Source organism: Cervus elaphus, chromosome 33, assembly GCF_910594005.1.
Source record: "Cervus elaphus chromosome 33, mCerEla1.1, whole genome shotgun sequence".
In the NCBI taxonomy this organism is placed as follows: Eukaryota; Metazoa; Chordata; class Mammalia; order Artiodactyla; family Cervidae; genus Cervus; species Cervus elaphus.
The window spans coordinates 72,189,208-72,204,709 of NC_057847.1; the positions used below are offsets into that span (position 1 = coordinate 72,189,208).

A 15,502-nucleotide genomic window follows, 5' to 3' on the forward strand; every position below is an offset into this window, starting at 1 on the left:
CATTTTACATATATAAATTATAGAATATTGGTAATAGCATTTTACCACCTTGAGTTGAGTGTAGAAGACTTATGTACCTTTAGGTGTACTTTTACCTTCCCCTCTTTATAATTGTCTTGATTTTTTTTTCTGTACATTTGGGAGCATATCAGATAAAGTTAAATGTTTTGCTTTAACCATCGAACATAATTTAATACTGAAGAGGATAGGCTTTTATGTATTTCTCAGTTTCTCCTAGTCATTGCTTTTCTATTCTGTTTTTCTGCGTTTCTTCATGTTGTTATTTCCTTTCTGGCTAGAGAGCTTCTTTTAGGCATTCTTTTAGTGGTAGTCTATTGGTGATAAATTCCTTTAACTTTTTGTTTTTCCTGAGAATGTCATTATTTATCTTTCATTTATTGTTGTTCAATTGCTAAATCCTGGCTGACTCTGCAACCCCATGGACTGCAACATACCAGGCTCCTCTGTCCTACACTATCTCTTGGAGTTTGCTTAAATTCATGTCCACTGAGTCAGTGATGCTATCTAACCATCTCATCCTCTGCTGCCCTCTTCTCCTTTTGCCTTCAGTCTTTCCCAGCATCAGGGTCTTTTCCAGTGAATCTGCTTTTCACATCAGGTAGCCAAAGTATTGGAGCTTCAACTTCAGCATCAGTCCATCTAGTGAATATTCAGGGTTAATTTACTTCAGCATTGACTGCTTTGATCTCCTTATAGTCCACAGGGCTCTCAGGAGTCTTCTCCAGCACCACAATTTGAAAGCATCAACCTTCTTTATGGTTCAGCTCTCACATCCGTACATGACTACTGGAAAAACCATAGGTTTGACTTTTCAGACATTTATTGTCAAAGTGGTCTCCCTGTTTTTTAATACGCTGTCTAGGTTAGTCATAGCTTTTATTCCAAGGAGCAAGCATCTTTTAATTTCATGGTTGCAGTCACCGTCTGCAATGGCTTTGGGGCCCAAGAAGAGAAAATCTGTCACTGCTTCTACTTTTTCCCCTTCTATTTGCCATGGAGTGATGGGCCTGGATGCCATGATCTTTGCTTTTTAGTGTTAAGTTTGAAGCCAGCGTTTTTACTCTCCTTTTTCACCCTCATCAAGAGGCTCTTTAGTTCCTCTTCACTTTCTGCCAGTGGAGTGGTATCCTCTACATATCTGAGGTTGTTGATACTGCTCCTGGGTGTCTTGATTCTAGCTTGTGATTCATCTAGCCTGCCTTTTTGCATGATGTTCTCTGCAAATAAGTTAAACAAGCAGGATGACAGGACACAGCTTTGTCATACTCCTTTCCCAATTTGGAACCAGTCAGTCGTTCCATGTCCAGTTCTAACTATTGCTTCTTGACCTTGATATGAGTTTCACAGGAGGCAGGCAAGGTGGTCTGGTATTCCCATCTCTTTAATAATTTTCCAGAGTTTGTTGTGATCCACTCAGTCAAAGGCTTTAGCGTAGTAGTCAGTGAAACAAAAGTAGATGTTTTTCTGAAATTCTCTTGCTTTCTCCATGATCTGGTGAATGTTGGCAATTTGATCTCCTGTTGCTCTGCCTGTTCAAAACCCAGCTTCGATACCCATTTTGTATATCCGGAAGTTCTTGGTTCACATACTGCTGAACCTGAGCTTGAAGGATTTTGAGCATAACTTTACTAGGATATGAAATGAGCACAATTGTACGGTAGTTTGAACATTCTTTGGCATTGCCCTTGCTTCAGATTGGAATGAAAACTGACCTTTTCCAGTCCTGTAGCTACTGTTGAGTTTTCCAAATTTGCTGACATATTGAGTTACAGCACATTAACAGCATCATCTTTAGGATTTAAAATAACTCAGCTGGAATTCTGTCACCTCCACTAGTTTTGTTTGTACTAATGCTTCCTAAGGCCCACTTGACTTCACACTCCAGGATGTCTGACTCTGGGTGAGTGGCCACACCATCACGGTTATCCCATCATTGAGACTTTTTTTTGTATAGTTCTTCTGTGTATTATGCCATCTTTTCTTAATCTCTTCTGCTTCTGTTTGACCCTTACAGTTTCTGTCCTTTATTGTGACCATCCATGCATGAAATGTTCCCTTGATATCCTCAATTTTCTTGAAGAAATCTCTAGTCTTTCCCATTCTTTTGTTTTCCTCTGTATCTTTGCATTGTTCATTTAAGAAGGCCTTCTCTCTCCTTGCTATTCTCTAGAACTCTGCATTCAGTTGGATATATCTTTCCCTTTCTCCCCCGCCTTTCACTTCTCTTCTTTCCTCAGCTATTTGTAAAGCCTCCTCAGACAACCACTCTGCTGTTTTGCATTTCTTTCCTTTGGAATGGTTTTGGTCACTGCTTCCTGTACAGTGTTACAAACTTCTGTCCATAGTTCTTCAGATACTCTGTCTACCAGATCTAATCCCTTGAGTTAATTTGTCACCTTCACTATATGATCCTAAGGTATTTGATTTAGATTGAGGGCAGGAGGAGAAGGGGATGACAGGATGAGATGGATGGCATCACCGACTCAATGGACATGAGTTTGGGTGTACTCTAGGAGTTGGTGATGGACAGGGAGGCCTGGCATGCTGCGGTTCATGGGGTTGCAAAGAGTTGGACACGACTGAGTGACTGAACTGAATGGCCTAGGGATTTTCCCTACTTTCTTCAGTTACTCTTCTTTGCTGTGCAATATTTTCTCTTAATAATGAATTCTGGGTTGATAGTTCTCCTCTTTCATTACCTAGAGAATGTTGTGCCGTTTTTTCTGGTCTTATGGTTGCAGATGATAAACCTATTCTAATTGAGCTGTCATTTCCTATAGGTAAATTCTTATTGCCTTAAAGATTTTTCCTCTTCATTTTGTTTTCAGTAGTTTGATCATGATGTGTCTTGGTTAGATTTGTTTGGATTCAATTTGATTGAAGTTCACTTGTATTTGTTTTTTTTACATGTATAATTTTATTTATTTACCTGTGCCAGGTCTTCGGAGAAGGCAATGGCAACCCCACTCCAGTACTCTTAGCTGGAAAATCCTATGGATGGAGGAGCCTGGTAGGCTGCAGTCCATGGGGTCGCTAAGAGTCGGACATGACTGAGTGACTCACTTTCACTTTTCACTTTTCTGCATTGGAGAAGGAAATGGCAACCCACTCCAGTGTTCTTGCCTGGAGAATCCCAGGGACGGGGGAGCCTGGTGGGCTGCTGTCTGTGGGGTCACACAGAGTCGGACACGACTGAAATGACTTAGCAGCAGCCAGGTCTTCATTGCTGCACAAGGCATTTCTCTAGATGTGGTGAGCAGGGACTACTCTCTAGTTGCAGTGAGCAGGCTTCTCATTGTGGTGGCTTCTCTAGCTGCAGAACACGGGCCCTAGGGCTCACAGGATTCAGTAGTGTGGCTCCTGGGCCCTAGGGCTCACAGGATTCAGTAGTGTGGCTCCTGGGCTCTAGATCACAAGCTCAATATTTGCAGTGCCTGCGCTTAGCTGCTCCACGGCATGTGGGATCTTCCTGTATCGGGATTGAACCTGTGTCTCCTTCTTTGGCAGGCTGATTCTTTACCAGTGAACCACTAGGGAAACCCTCACTTGGATTCTTAGATCCAAGTTTTTACTTTTTGCCAAATTTGTGAAAATTTTAGTGAGTTTCTTCTCAAATATTTTATCATCCTGAAGCTCTTTCTCTTCTAAGTACTCTAGTGCCATGACTTTATATCTTTTCTTCTTGTCCCATAGGTCTCTGAGGATGTGGTCTTTTTTTTTTTTTTAAATCTATCTTCTCTGTGTTGTTTAGATTGAGTAATTTTTAATCGATTTGTCTTGAAATTCATTGATTATTTTCTTTCTCATCTTCATTCTTCTATTGAGCACATCCAGTCAGTTTTTCATTTCATTACTGTATGCTTTAGTTATATAATTTCCTTATGGTTCTTTTATATCTTATGTTTCTTTGTGGAAATGTTCTATTTTTTAAACAACATTGTAACAGCTCATTGTAACATTTTTATGATAGCTGCTTCAAAACACTTGTTAGATAATTCCAACATCTGAGTCATGTCAGTGTTGGCATCTGTAGATTTTTTTCTCATTCTAGTTGCAGTTTTCCTGGTTATGATTACTGAGTTTAGTTAGTATCCTGGACATTTGGGGCACTATATTATGACGTTGTGGATTATGTTTAATCTTCTTTGCAGCAGAGAGTTGACCTGGCAGTCAACAGGTCCTGGCCTGTTTTCTGAGTTGCGGTTCTAATGACAGTCTAGTTTCCAAATCCTTTGCATTACTGTTTTGGTGTTTTGTGTGTGTGTGTTTTATTTAGACACGTTACTCAAAATTATACATGTATTCCATATTTTGGAGTTTTAAACCTTTGCTCTTTTAATTTTGGTCAGTTTTACATATGGTTCATTATTTGAATTTTTATTTCAGGATTTAACTTTCTCTTTTTCTAGCAACCTCCCCTCCCAGATCGTCCTGTTTGTTTTTGTTTGGCAGATGCTACCTACTGCAGCTGGGTGGAGGTGGGAATAGAAGTCTAGGCTTCCCTCTCAGCTCCTGTTGTCACCACCCACATGGGGGAGTCTGAGCACCGCCTGTTACCACTAGTCAGATGTTTAGACTGTGCCCTCAGCTTTAACTGATACCACACCTGTGGGGAGACTGTATTGCAGCTTGAGGTTGATTGGTGAAGAGTAGAAGACCAGGTTTCCCACTTGATGCAGCAGTACCAATAGGTAGATAGAACTCCAGGCTCCTTACTTGGTTTCCATGGTGCTGTTGGAGACAGGCGCTGTGTTTTCCATTGGGTTTGGCAGGATTTGAGTCGGCATTAGTAGTAAGGTTTCTGTCCTGCTTTAGGTATCCTTTTCTTGGTCATTTGCTAGAGAAAACAGGTTTATGTGTCCTCTTTCCATCCAGCCTACTGGTGTTTCTGGGTTGTAAGATTCTCTAGTACCAAGTCTTTGGTATGTGGGAGGTAAAAAGAAAACTTGAGGGTCTAGAAATAAACTCATATATATGTGGTCAGCAGATTTTCAACAAAGTTATCAGGAGTATTCAGTGAGGAAAGAATAGTTTCAACAAATGATGCTTGGACAGTTGGATATCCACATGCAAAAAATGAAATTTCATCCTTACTTAGGTATATGCCTACCATATACAAAAATAAACTCAAAAAGGCTAAAGGAACTACATGTAAGATCTAAAACTTTAAGAAGAAAATATGTAGATAATTCTTTATGACCTTGGATTTAGCAATAAATACTTAGATATGACATGACAGTGAAAGCACAAGCATAAAAAAATGAATATGTTGGGTTTCATGAAAGTTTAAAACTTCTGTGTATACAAGTATATGATCAAGAAAGTGGAAAAACACCTATGAGAAGGAATAAAATATTCACAAATTATATATCTGATAAGGGTCTAGCATCTAGAATATAAAAAGAACTCAACACCAGAAAGATTATCAATCCAATTTTTAAAATGGGCAAAGGACTCTTTTAGACCTTTCTCCAAAGATATACAAATGTCCAACAAGCACAAGAAAAAAAAATGCTCAACATTATTAGTTACTATAAAAATGCAAATCATATCAAAACCATGTGAAGTACCACTTCATACCCAGTAGGATGGCTTTAATCAAAAGAATAGAAAAAATGTTGGCAAGGCTGAAGAGCAGTTGGAGCCCTTGGGCATTGCTGGTAGGAATGTAAAATGGTTCGGCTGCTGTGGAAAAGCGTTTGGTGGTTCCTGAAAAAGGCAAACAGAATTTTCATATGACCCATTGATTCCACTTCGGCCTGTGAACCCAGAAGAGTTGGAAGTAGACACTCAGATACTTGTTCAGGTCAGTTCAGTTGCTCAGTTGTGTCTTACTCTGCAACCAGCACGCTAGGCCTCCCTGTCCATGACCAACTCCAGGAATTTACTGAAAATCATGTCCATTGAGATGGTGGTGCCATCCAATCATCTCATCCTTTGTTGTCCCCTTCTCCTTCTGCCCTCAGTCTTTCCCAGCATCGGGGGCTTTTCACATGAGTCAGTTCTTTGCATCAGGTGGCCAAAGTATCAGAGTTTCAGCTTCAATATCAGTCCTTCCAATGAATATTCAGGACTGATTTCCTTTGGATCTCCTTGCGGTCCAAGGGACTCTCAACAGTCTTCTCCATCACCACAAGTCAAAAGCATCAATTCTTCGGTGTTCAGCTTTCTTTATAGTCCAACTCTCACATCCATACATGACCACTGGAAAAACCGTAGCCTTGACTAGATGGACCTTTGTTGGCAAAGGAATGTCTCTGCTTTTTAATATGCTGTCTATGTTGGTTATAACTTTCCTTCCAAGGAGCAAGTGTCTTTTAATTTCATGGCTGCAGTCACCATTGCAGTGATTTTGGAGCCCCCCAAAATAAAATCTGCCACTGTAGATACTTGTACATAATGCCAGTACCCAGAAGGTGGAAACAACCCAAATGTCCATTGACTGATAAACAAACCGTTATGTATCCATATAATGGGATATTATTTAACCATAGAAGGATTTATTTATTTATTTTTCCATAGAAGGGCTTAAATGTGATTATGTAGTACAGCATGGAACCTTGAAAACATTAGTGCTGAGTGAAAGGAACCAGATAAAAAAAGGTCACATATTGTTCAGTTCCATTTACATGAAATATTCACAATAAGGAAGTCCATAGACACAGAAAGCAGATGAGTGGTTGCCAGGGCTAGGACAAGAGATACTGTTTAATGGATATGGTATTCTTGCAGTGTTGATGAAAATGTTTTGAGACTAGGTAGAAATGATGGTTGTACAATAAATACTGTGAATATAGTAATGCAACAAATTGCACACTTCCATTTATTTGTAACTTATTTACTTGTTTGTTTATTTTTGGCTGCACTGGGTCTTTGTTGCTGCATGCAGGCTTTCTCTAGTTGTGGTGAGGAGAGGCTACTCTTCGTTGAGGTGCACGAATGAACCTTCAGTTCATTATTACAGTCTTCTGTTATTGCGGTCGGTTTTCTAATTGCACAGCACAGGCTGTAGAGCCTGTGGGCTCAGTAGTTATCGTGGGTAGGCTTAGTTGTCCCATGGCATTTGGAAGCTTTGCGGACCAGAAATCGAACCTGTGTCCCCTGCCTTATCAGGCAGATTTTCAATAACAGAACCACTAGAGAATTCCCAAAATTGCATACTTATAAATGGTCACTTTTGCATTGTGTGAATGTTACCTCAGTGAAAAGAAACAGAAAGAAAACACAAGGAGTTCCCTAGCCCTGCTGCTTGCTACTTCTTTTCTTTCAGAGTTAAAAAATTTTTTTTATCTCCCTTTTGTTGTTGTTTGTTGATTTCACTCAGATGGCGGTATAGGAAAAAATGTGTCTACTCTTATCTTTTTTCTAGACAAGTGCATTAGACTCACCTTATTAGCTTTGTTTAAAACAGTAACGTTCAATTAGTCGTAAAGACTAACCACAATTACAGAAAACTAACCAAACTGTTTACTTGGATCACAACCTTGTCTAACTCAATGAAATTATGAACCATGGCATGTAGGGTCACCTGAGATGGATGGGGTCATGGTGAAGAGTTCTGACAAAACATGGTCCACTGGAGAAGGGAATGGCAAACCACTGTGATATTCTTAAGAACCCCGTGAAGAGTATGAAAAGGCAAAAAGATACGACACTGAAAAATGAACTCCCCAGGTTGGTAGGTGTGGAATATGCTACTGGAGAAGAGTGGAGAAATAGCTCCAGAAAGAATGAAGAGGCTGAGCCAAAGCAAAACCAACACCCAGTTGTGGATGTGACTGGTGATGAAAGTAAAGTCTGATACTGTAAAGAACAATATTGTATAGGAACATGGAATGTTAGATTGGTGAATCAAGGTAAATTGAAAGTGGTCAAACAGGAGATTGCAAGAGTGAACATAGACATTTTAGGAATTGGTGAACTAAAATGGACTGGAATGGGTGAATTTAATTCAGATGACCATTGTATCTACTCCTGTGGGGCAGAATCCCTTAGAAGAAATGGAGTAGCCCTCATAGTCAACAGAAGAGTCCAAAATGTAGTACTTGGGTGAAAAAAACGACAGTCTCAAAAACGACAGAATGATCTCTGTTTCCAAGACAAACCATTCAGTATCACAGTAATCCAAATCTATGCCCCAACCACTAATGCTGAAGAAGAGGAAGTTGAACAGTTCTATGAAGACCTACAAGACCTTCTAGACTAACACCAGAATTCCATGGTACATATACACCATGGAGTATTACTCAGCCATTAAAAAGAATTCATTTGAATCAGTTCTAATGAGATGGATGAAACTGGAGCCCATTATACAGAGTGAAGTAAGCCAGAAAGATAAAGAACATTACAGCATACTAACACATATATATGGAATTTAGAAAGATGGTAGTGATAACCCTATATGGAAAACAGAAAAAGAGACACAGATGTACAGAACAGACTTTTGGACTCTGTGGGAGAAGGCGAGGGTGGGATATTTTGAGAGAACAGCATTGAAACATGTATATTATCTATGGTGAAACAGATCACCAGCCCAGGTTGGATGCATGAGACAAGTGCTCGGGCCTGGTGTACTGGGAAGACTCAGAGGGATTGGGTAAAGAGGGAGGTGGGAGGGGGGATCGGGATGGGGAATACATGTAACTCCATGGCTGATTCATGTCAATGTATGACAAAACCCACTACAATATTGTAAAGTAATTAACCTCCAACTAATAAAAATAAATGAGAAAAAAAAAGGTGTCTTCTTCATCATAGAGGACTGGAACGCAAAAGTAGGAAGTCAAGAGATAACCTGGAGTAACAGGCAAGTTGGGCTTTGGAGTACAAAATGAAGCAGGGGAAAGGCTAATAGAGTTTTGCCAAGAGAACGCACTGGTCATAGCAGGCACCCTCTTCTAACAACACAAGAGATGACTCTACAAATGGACATCACCAGATGGTCAATACCGAAATCAGATTGATTATATTCTTTGCAGCCAAAGATGGAGAAACACTATATAGTCAGCAAAAACAGGACAAGGAACTGATTGTGGCTCAGATCGTGAACTCCTTCCTTATTGCAAAATTCAGACTTTAATTGAAGAAAATAGGGAAAACGTCTAGGCCATTCAGGTATGACCTAAATCAAATCCCTTGTGATTATACAATGGAAGTGACCAGTAGATTCAAGGTATTAGATCTGATAGAGAGACTGACGAACTATGGACGGAGGTTCGTGACATTGTACAGGAGTCGTGATCAAAACCATCCCCAAGAAGAAGAAATGCAAAAAAGCCAAATGGTTGTCTGAGGAGGCCTTACAAATAGCTGAGAAAAGAAGAGAAGTGAAAGGCAAAGGAGAATAGGAAAGATATATCTATCTGAATGCAGAATTTTGAAGAACAGCAAGGAGATTAGAAAGCCTACCTAAGTGATCAATGCAGAGGAGTAAAGGAAAACAGAATGGGAAACACTAGAGATCTCTTCAAGAAAATTAGAGATACCAAGGAAATATTTCATGCAAAGATGGGCTCAATAAAGGTCAGAAATAGTATGGACCTAACAGAAATGGAAGATACTAAGAAGAGATGGCAAGAATACACAGAAGAACTATACAAAAAAGATCTTCATGACCCAGATAATCATGATGGTGTGATCACTCACCTAGAGCCAGACATCCTGGAGTGCGAAGTCAAGTGGCCTTTAGGAAGCATCATTACAAACAAAGCTAGTGGAGGTGATGGTATTCCAGTTGAGCTATTTCAAATCCTAAAGGATGGTTTTGTGAAAGTGCTGCACTCAATTTGCGAGCAAATTTGGAAAACCTAGCAGTGACCACAGGACTGGACAAGGTCAGTTTTCATTCCAGTCTCAAAGAAAGGCAGTGCCAAAGAATGTTCAAACTATTGCACAAGTGCACTCATCTCACATGCTAGCAAAGTAATGCTCAAAATTTTCAAGCCAGGCTTTAATAGTACATGAACTGAGAACTTCTGCATGTTCAAGCTGGATTAAGAAAAGGCAGAGGAACCAGAGATCAACATCCGTTGGATCATTGAAAAAGCAGGAGAATGCCAGAAAAACATCTGCTTCATTGACTACACGAAAACCTTTGAGTGTGTGGATCACAATAAGCTGTGGAAAATTCTTCAAGAGTTGGCAATACCTGACCACCTTACCTGCCTTCTGAGAAATCTATATGCAGGTCAAGAAGCAACAGTTAGAACCAGACATGGAACAATGAACTGCTTCCAAACTGGGAAAGAAGTCAAGGCTGTATATTGTCATCCTGCTTATTTAACTTACATGCAGAGTACATCTTGTGAAATGCCGGACTGGATGAAGCACAAACTGGAATCAAGATTGCAGGGAGAAATATCAATAAACTCAGATATGCAGATGATACCACCCTTATGGCATACAATGAAGAGGAACTAAAGAGCCTCTTTTTAAAAATTTATTTATTTTAGTTGGAGGTTAATTACTTTACAATATTGTAGTGGTTTTTGCCTTACATTCACATGAATCAGCCATGGGTTTACATGTGTTCCCCATCCTGAAACCCCCTCCCACCTCCCTCTCCCATCCCATCCCTCTGGGTCATCCCGGTGCACCAGCCCTGAGCACCCTGTCTCATGCATTGAACCTGGACTGGCGATCTGTTTCATATATGATCATATACATGTTTCAGTGCTCTTCTCTCAGATCATCCCACCCTCGCCTTCTCCCACAGAGTCCAAAAGACTGTTCTATACATCTGTCTATCTTTCGTTGTCTCGCATATAAGGTCATCGTTACCATCTTTCTAAATTCCATATGTATCTGTTAGTATACTATATTGGTGTTTTTCTTTCTGACTGACTTCACTCTGTATAATAGGGTCCAGTTTCATCCACCTCATTAGAACTGATTCAAATGTATTCTTTTAATGGCTGAGTAGTATTCCATTGTGTATATGTACCACAGCTTTCTTATCCATTCGTCTGCTGCTGGACATCTGGGTTGCTTCCATGTCCTGGCTATTGTTAACAGTGCTGTGATGAACATTGGGGTACACGTGTCTCTTTCAGATCTGGTTTCCTTGGTGTGTATGTCCAGCAGTGGGATTGCTGGGTCATATGGCAGTTCTATTTCCAGTTTTTTAAGGAGTCTCCACACTGTTCTCTATAGTGGCTGTACCAGTTTGCATTCCCACCAACCAAGTGTAAGAGGGTTCCCTTTTCTCCACACCCTCTCCAGCATTTATTGTTATAGATTTTTGGATAGCAGCCATCCTGACTGGCGTGAGATGGTTAAAGAGCCTCTTGATGAAAGTGAAAGAGGAGAGAGAAGATGCTGGCTTAAAGCTCAACATTCAGAAAATGAAGATCACAGCATCTGGTCCCATCGCTTCATGGCAAACAGGTGGGGAAACAGTGGAAACCGTGAGAGACTTATTTTCTTGGACTCTAAAATCACTGCAGATGGTGACTGCAGACATGAAATTAAAATACTCTTGCTCCTTGGAAGAAAAACTGTGACCAACTTAGACATCATATTAAAAAGCAGAGACATTACTCTGGTGACAAAGGTCTGTCTAGTCCAAGGTATGACTTTTCTAGGAGTCATGCATGTATGGATGTGAGAGTTGGACCTTAAAGAACGCTGAGCGCCGACGAATTGATGCTTTTGAACTGTGGTGTTGGGGAAGACTCTTGAGAATCCCTTGGATTGCAAGGAGATCGAACCAGTCCATCCTAAAGGAAATCAGCCCTGAATATTCATTGAAAGAACTGATGCTGAAGCTGAAACTCCAATACTTTGACCACCTGATGTGAAGAACTGGCTCATTTGAAAAGACCCTGATGCTGGGAAAGATTAAGGGCAGGAGGAGAAGGGGATGACAGAGGGTGAGATGGTTGGATGGTATCACTGACTCAATGGACATGAGTGTGAGCAAGCTCCAGGAGTTGGTGATGGACTGGCATGCTGAAGCCCTTGGTGTCACAAACAGTCGGACACGACTGAACTGAACTGAATGCTCCCCTCTCCATCCTGGGCCAGTTTTGTGAGAATGGTAGAGTGGAGGAGCTGAGTTGCATCAATGCAGAAAATATTCACAGGTTATTCAGATGAGGACCTTCATTGTGAAGCACTGTTTGAAGCACATGCTTCCTACATTGATGAAACTATATGAGGCCCTGAAACAGGAAGGGAAGATCTTTACAAGGAAAATTCTCCTTTTGAACATTGATTGCTCCTGTGGGTTTTAATTTTGAAATTGCTCTGGCCATCTTACTAGCAGCCTATAAATGCAGCCAACATCAGGAATGCAGATTAGAGAGGTGCAGAGAAACCTGGCGCTTGTTTATACTTCTCATCTGCTGTTGCTTTTGCTAATGTCAAAGTGCTTTCCGGACACTTTTCTGTCTACAAGGTTAACAGCATCAAATGACTTTTACTTTGCTCCTTTTATTTTACATTTTGGTTGATTGTGGGAAACCTGGGCTCGATCCCTGGGTTGGGAAAATCCCCTGGAGAAGGGAAAGGGCTACCCACTCCAGTGTTCTGGCCTGGAGAATTCCATGGACTGTATAGTCCATGGGTTCACAAAGAGTCGGACATGACTGAGTGAGTTTTGCTTTTCCCTTTGCTCATAATATGTCATTATGGTTTTCCACTTTGATTCTTTTATCGCTGAACGTGTTAGTAGTTTCTCCATGTTTTATTGATTAGTTACACTTTTCTTTAGAGAGTTACCATTCTGTTTGTTCCACAGCTTAGTAGCTATGGGACTTTGAAAAGTTGGAATTACTATTATATTACTACAACAGTAGTGATGCCTACATGATAAAATTGGTGTGAGGTTAAATTGAGATATTTTTCTAAAGTTTCCTGTGTACTTGTATGATTAGAATATTATCAGTTTGCTACAAATCAGTTTCTCTATTTCCCTTTTTGTGACATTATTTTACACACACAAATTTTAAATTGTATTTGGTCAAATATGTCACTTTCCTGTCATAATGTAAAGGTAAGAATAGGACAGTAAGACATGGATTATATACAGGAGTTAATGTAGTAACAGATCAAGAAGCAATAGTTAGAACTGGACATGGAACAACAGACTGGTTCCATATCGGGAAAGGAGTATGTCAAGACTGTGTATTGTCACCCCACTTATTTAACTTCTATGCAGAGTACATCTTGCCAAATGCCAGACTGGATGAAGCACAAACTGGAATCAAGATTGCTGGGAGAAATATCAATAACCTCAGATATGCAGATGACACCACCTTTATGGCAGGAAGTGATGAAGAACTAAAGAGCCTCTTGATGAAAGTTGAAAGAGGAGAGTGAAAAAGTTGGCTTAAAATTCAACATTCAGAAAACTAAGATCATGGCATCCAGTCCTATCACTTCATGGCAAATAGATGGGGAAATGATGGAAAACGTGAGAGACTTTATTTTCTTGGGCTCCAGAATCACTGCAGATGGTGACTGCAGCCTTGAAATTAAAAGACACTTGCTCCTTGAAAGATAAGCTCATTGAAAGAAAAGACCAATCTAGATAGCATATTCAGAGAAGGCAATAGCACCCCACTCCAGTACTCTTGCCTGGAAAATCCCATGGACGGAAGAGCCTGGTGGGCTGCAGTCCATGGGGTCGTTAAGAGTCAGACACAACTGAGTGACTTCACTTTCACTTTTCACTTTCATGCATTGGAGAAGGCAATGGCACCCCACTCCAGTACTCTTGCCTGGAGAATCCCAGGGACGGGGGTGCCTGGTGGGCTGCCATCTATGGGGTCGCACAGAGTCGGATACGACTGAAGCGACTTAGCAGCAGCAGCAGATAGCATATTAAAAAGCAGAGACATTACTTTGCCAACAAAGGTCCATCTAGTCAAAGTTATAGTTTTTCCAGTAGTCATGTATGGATGTGAGAGCTGGACTATAAAGAAATCTGAGCACCGAAGAACTGATACTTTTGAGCTGTGGTGTTGGAGAAGACTCTTGAGAGTCGCTTGGACTGCAAGGAGATCCAACCAGTCCATCCTAAAGGAAATCAGTCCTGAGTGTTCTTTGGAAGGACTGATGCTGAAGCTGAAACTCCAGTACTTTGGCCACCTGATGTGAAGAACTGACTCATTTGAAAAGACCCGGATGCTGGGAAAGACTGAAGGCAGGAGGATAAGGGGATGACATCGGATTAGATCTTTGGATGGCATTACTGATGTGATGGACATGAGTTTGAGTCTGCTACAGGAGTTGGTGATGGGCAGGGAAGCCTGGCATGTTGCAGGCCATGGGGTGGCAAAGAGTCGGACACAACTGAATCAACTGAACTGAATAACCTGAAAGCAGAAGCCATTTACAAAGTCCTCCTTATAGCTTCATTTTTATTATATACTCTTAGAACCAATTTGCCCAGAGTCAGACTTTTTAAACTACTGTGTAATGTGTGGAGTCCTTAGGCTCAACCCAGTCACTGGCATGAAAACAGTTGCAAACTTAATATGAGAGAAGAGTCTAAGAGTTTTAACAATCTGTAAGTGTATAGCCTGTGAGTTTTATTTCCTTTTTGTTTTTCTTCCAGAAACATGATCAGGGGCAAGTTCTGTTGGATATAGTCTTCAAGCATCTTGATTTGACTGAGCATGACTATTTTGGTTTGCAGTTGACTGACGATTCCACAGATAACCCAGTAAGTTTAAGTCGTTGTCTTTCATCGTCACTGCAGTTTCTCTGTCCTCATACTAAGTCCTTTCTGATTTACATTGTTCACTGATTTAGTGAGTTTTTAAAAAAGATTTAATTTGAATGATTAGAGATAATTCTTAGGCCCCAAACCTCAGTTTCTTGATGTTTTAGTCTGTTAGGTTATTTCCTTAATGCTTTCATGATCAGAAGTCAGTCTACTGGTCAAATGCCTGCTTGTTTCTCTATATGTCTTAGACAACTGAATGGCAAACCTAATTCATACTTCTTTGAGAGAAATGTTGGGCATAAAAGTTAGAATGTTAACATTAAAATTTTGAAGTAAATACTTAAAATATTAATGTATCTTGAGTCTTACATAAATCAGGCTGTATTAAGAGGAAAATTAGTTTTTTGTGGCATTCTTGGCAAGCTATTTATGACCAAAATTCTTAATTTGTTAATTTTAAATTTTTCAAGTACAAAGATTCACAGGAGATGCTTCCAAATGACAGAGGTTAAATTTCAAAGGTCTACAGTTCTTGGGCATTAAATTCCTTAGATTGTTAACTAATTCCTTAGTAAGTACAGTAATGATTCTTTTTATTAGAAAAATCACATCATAGAAATAAAAGATATCATGTGATTAATAACAGAAATAGTGAATTCTTTGTAAATTTATATGGTTAAAGAGTGGGGGTTTTTCACAAAAGACTATGATGTCCTTTTGATTAGTAAAGGAGAAGGACTGTTTTGAAGGAAATGTTTTGTATACTGGAGTGGCTGTGAGCCCACAGACTGTAGCCCACCAGGCTCCTCT

General features: G+C 40.1%; 1 protein-coding gene across 3 annotated transcripts in view; it reads left to right on the forward strand.

Annotated features, from left to right (window-relative positions):
* PTPN4 (protein tyrosine phosphatase non-receptor type 4) overlaps positions 1-15,502 on the forward strand; it is a 189,355-nt gene that overhangs the window by 60,953 nt on the left and 112,900 nt on the right. For all 3 annotated transcript variants that reach the window (XM_043894708.1, XM_043894710.1, XM_043894709.1), the window contains exon 3: positions 14,582-14,689. In XM_043894708.1, the coding sequence (XP_043750643.1) occupies positions 14,582-14,689 (108 nt within the window). The remainder of the gene's footprint in view (positions 1-14,581; positions 14,690-15,502) is intronic.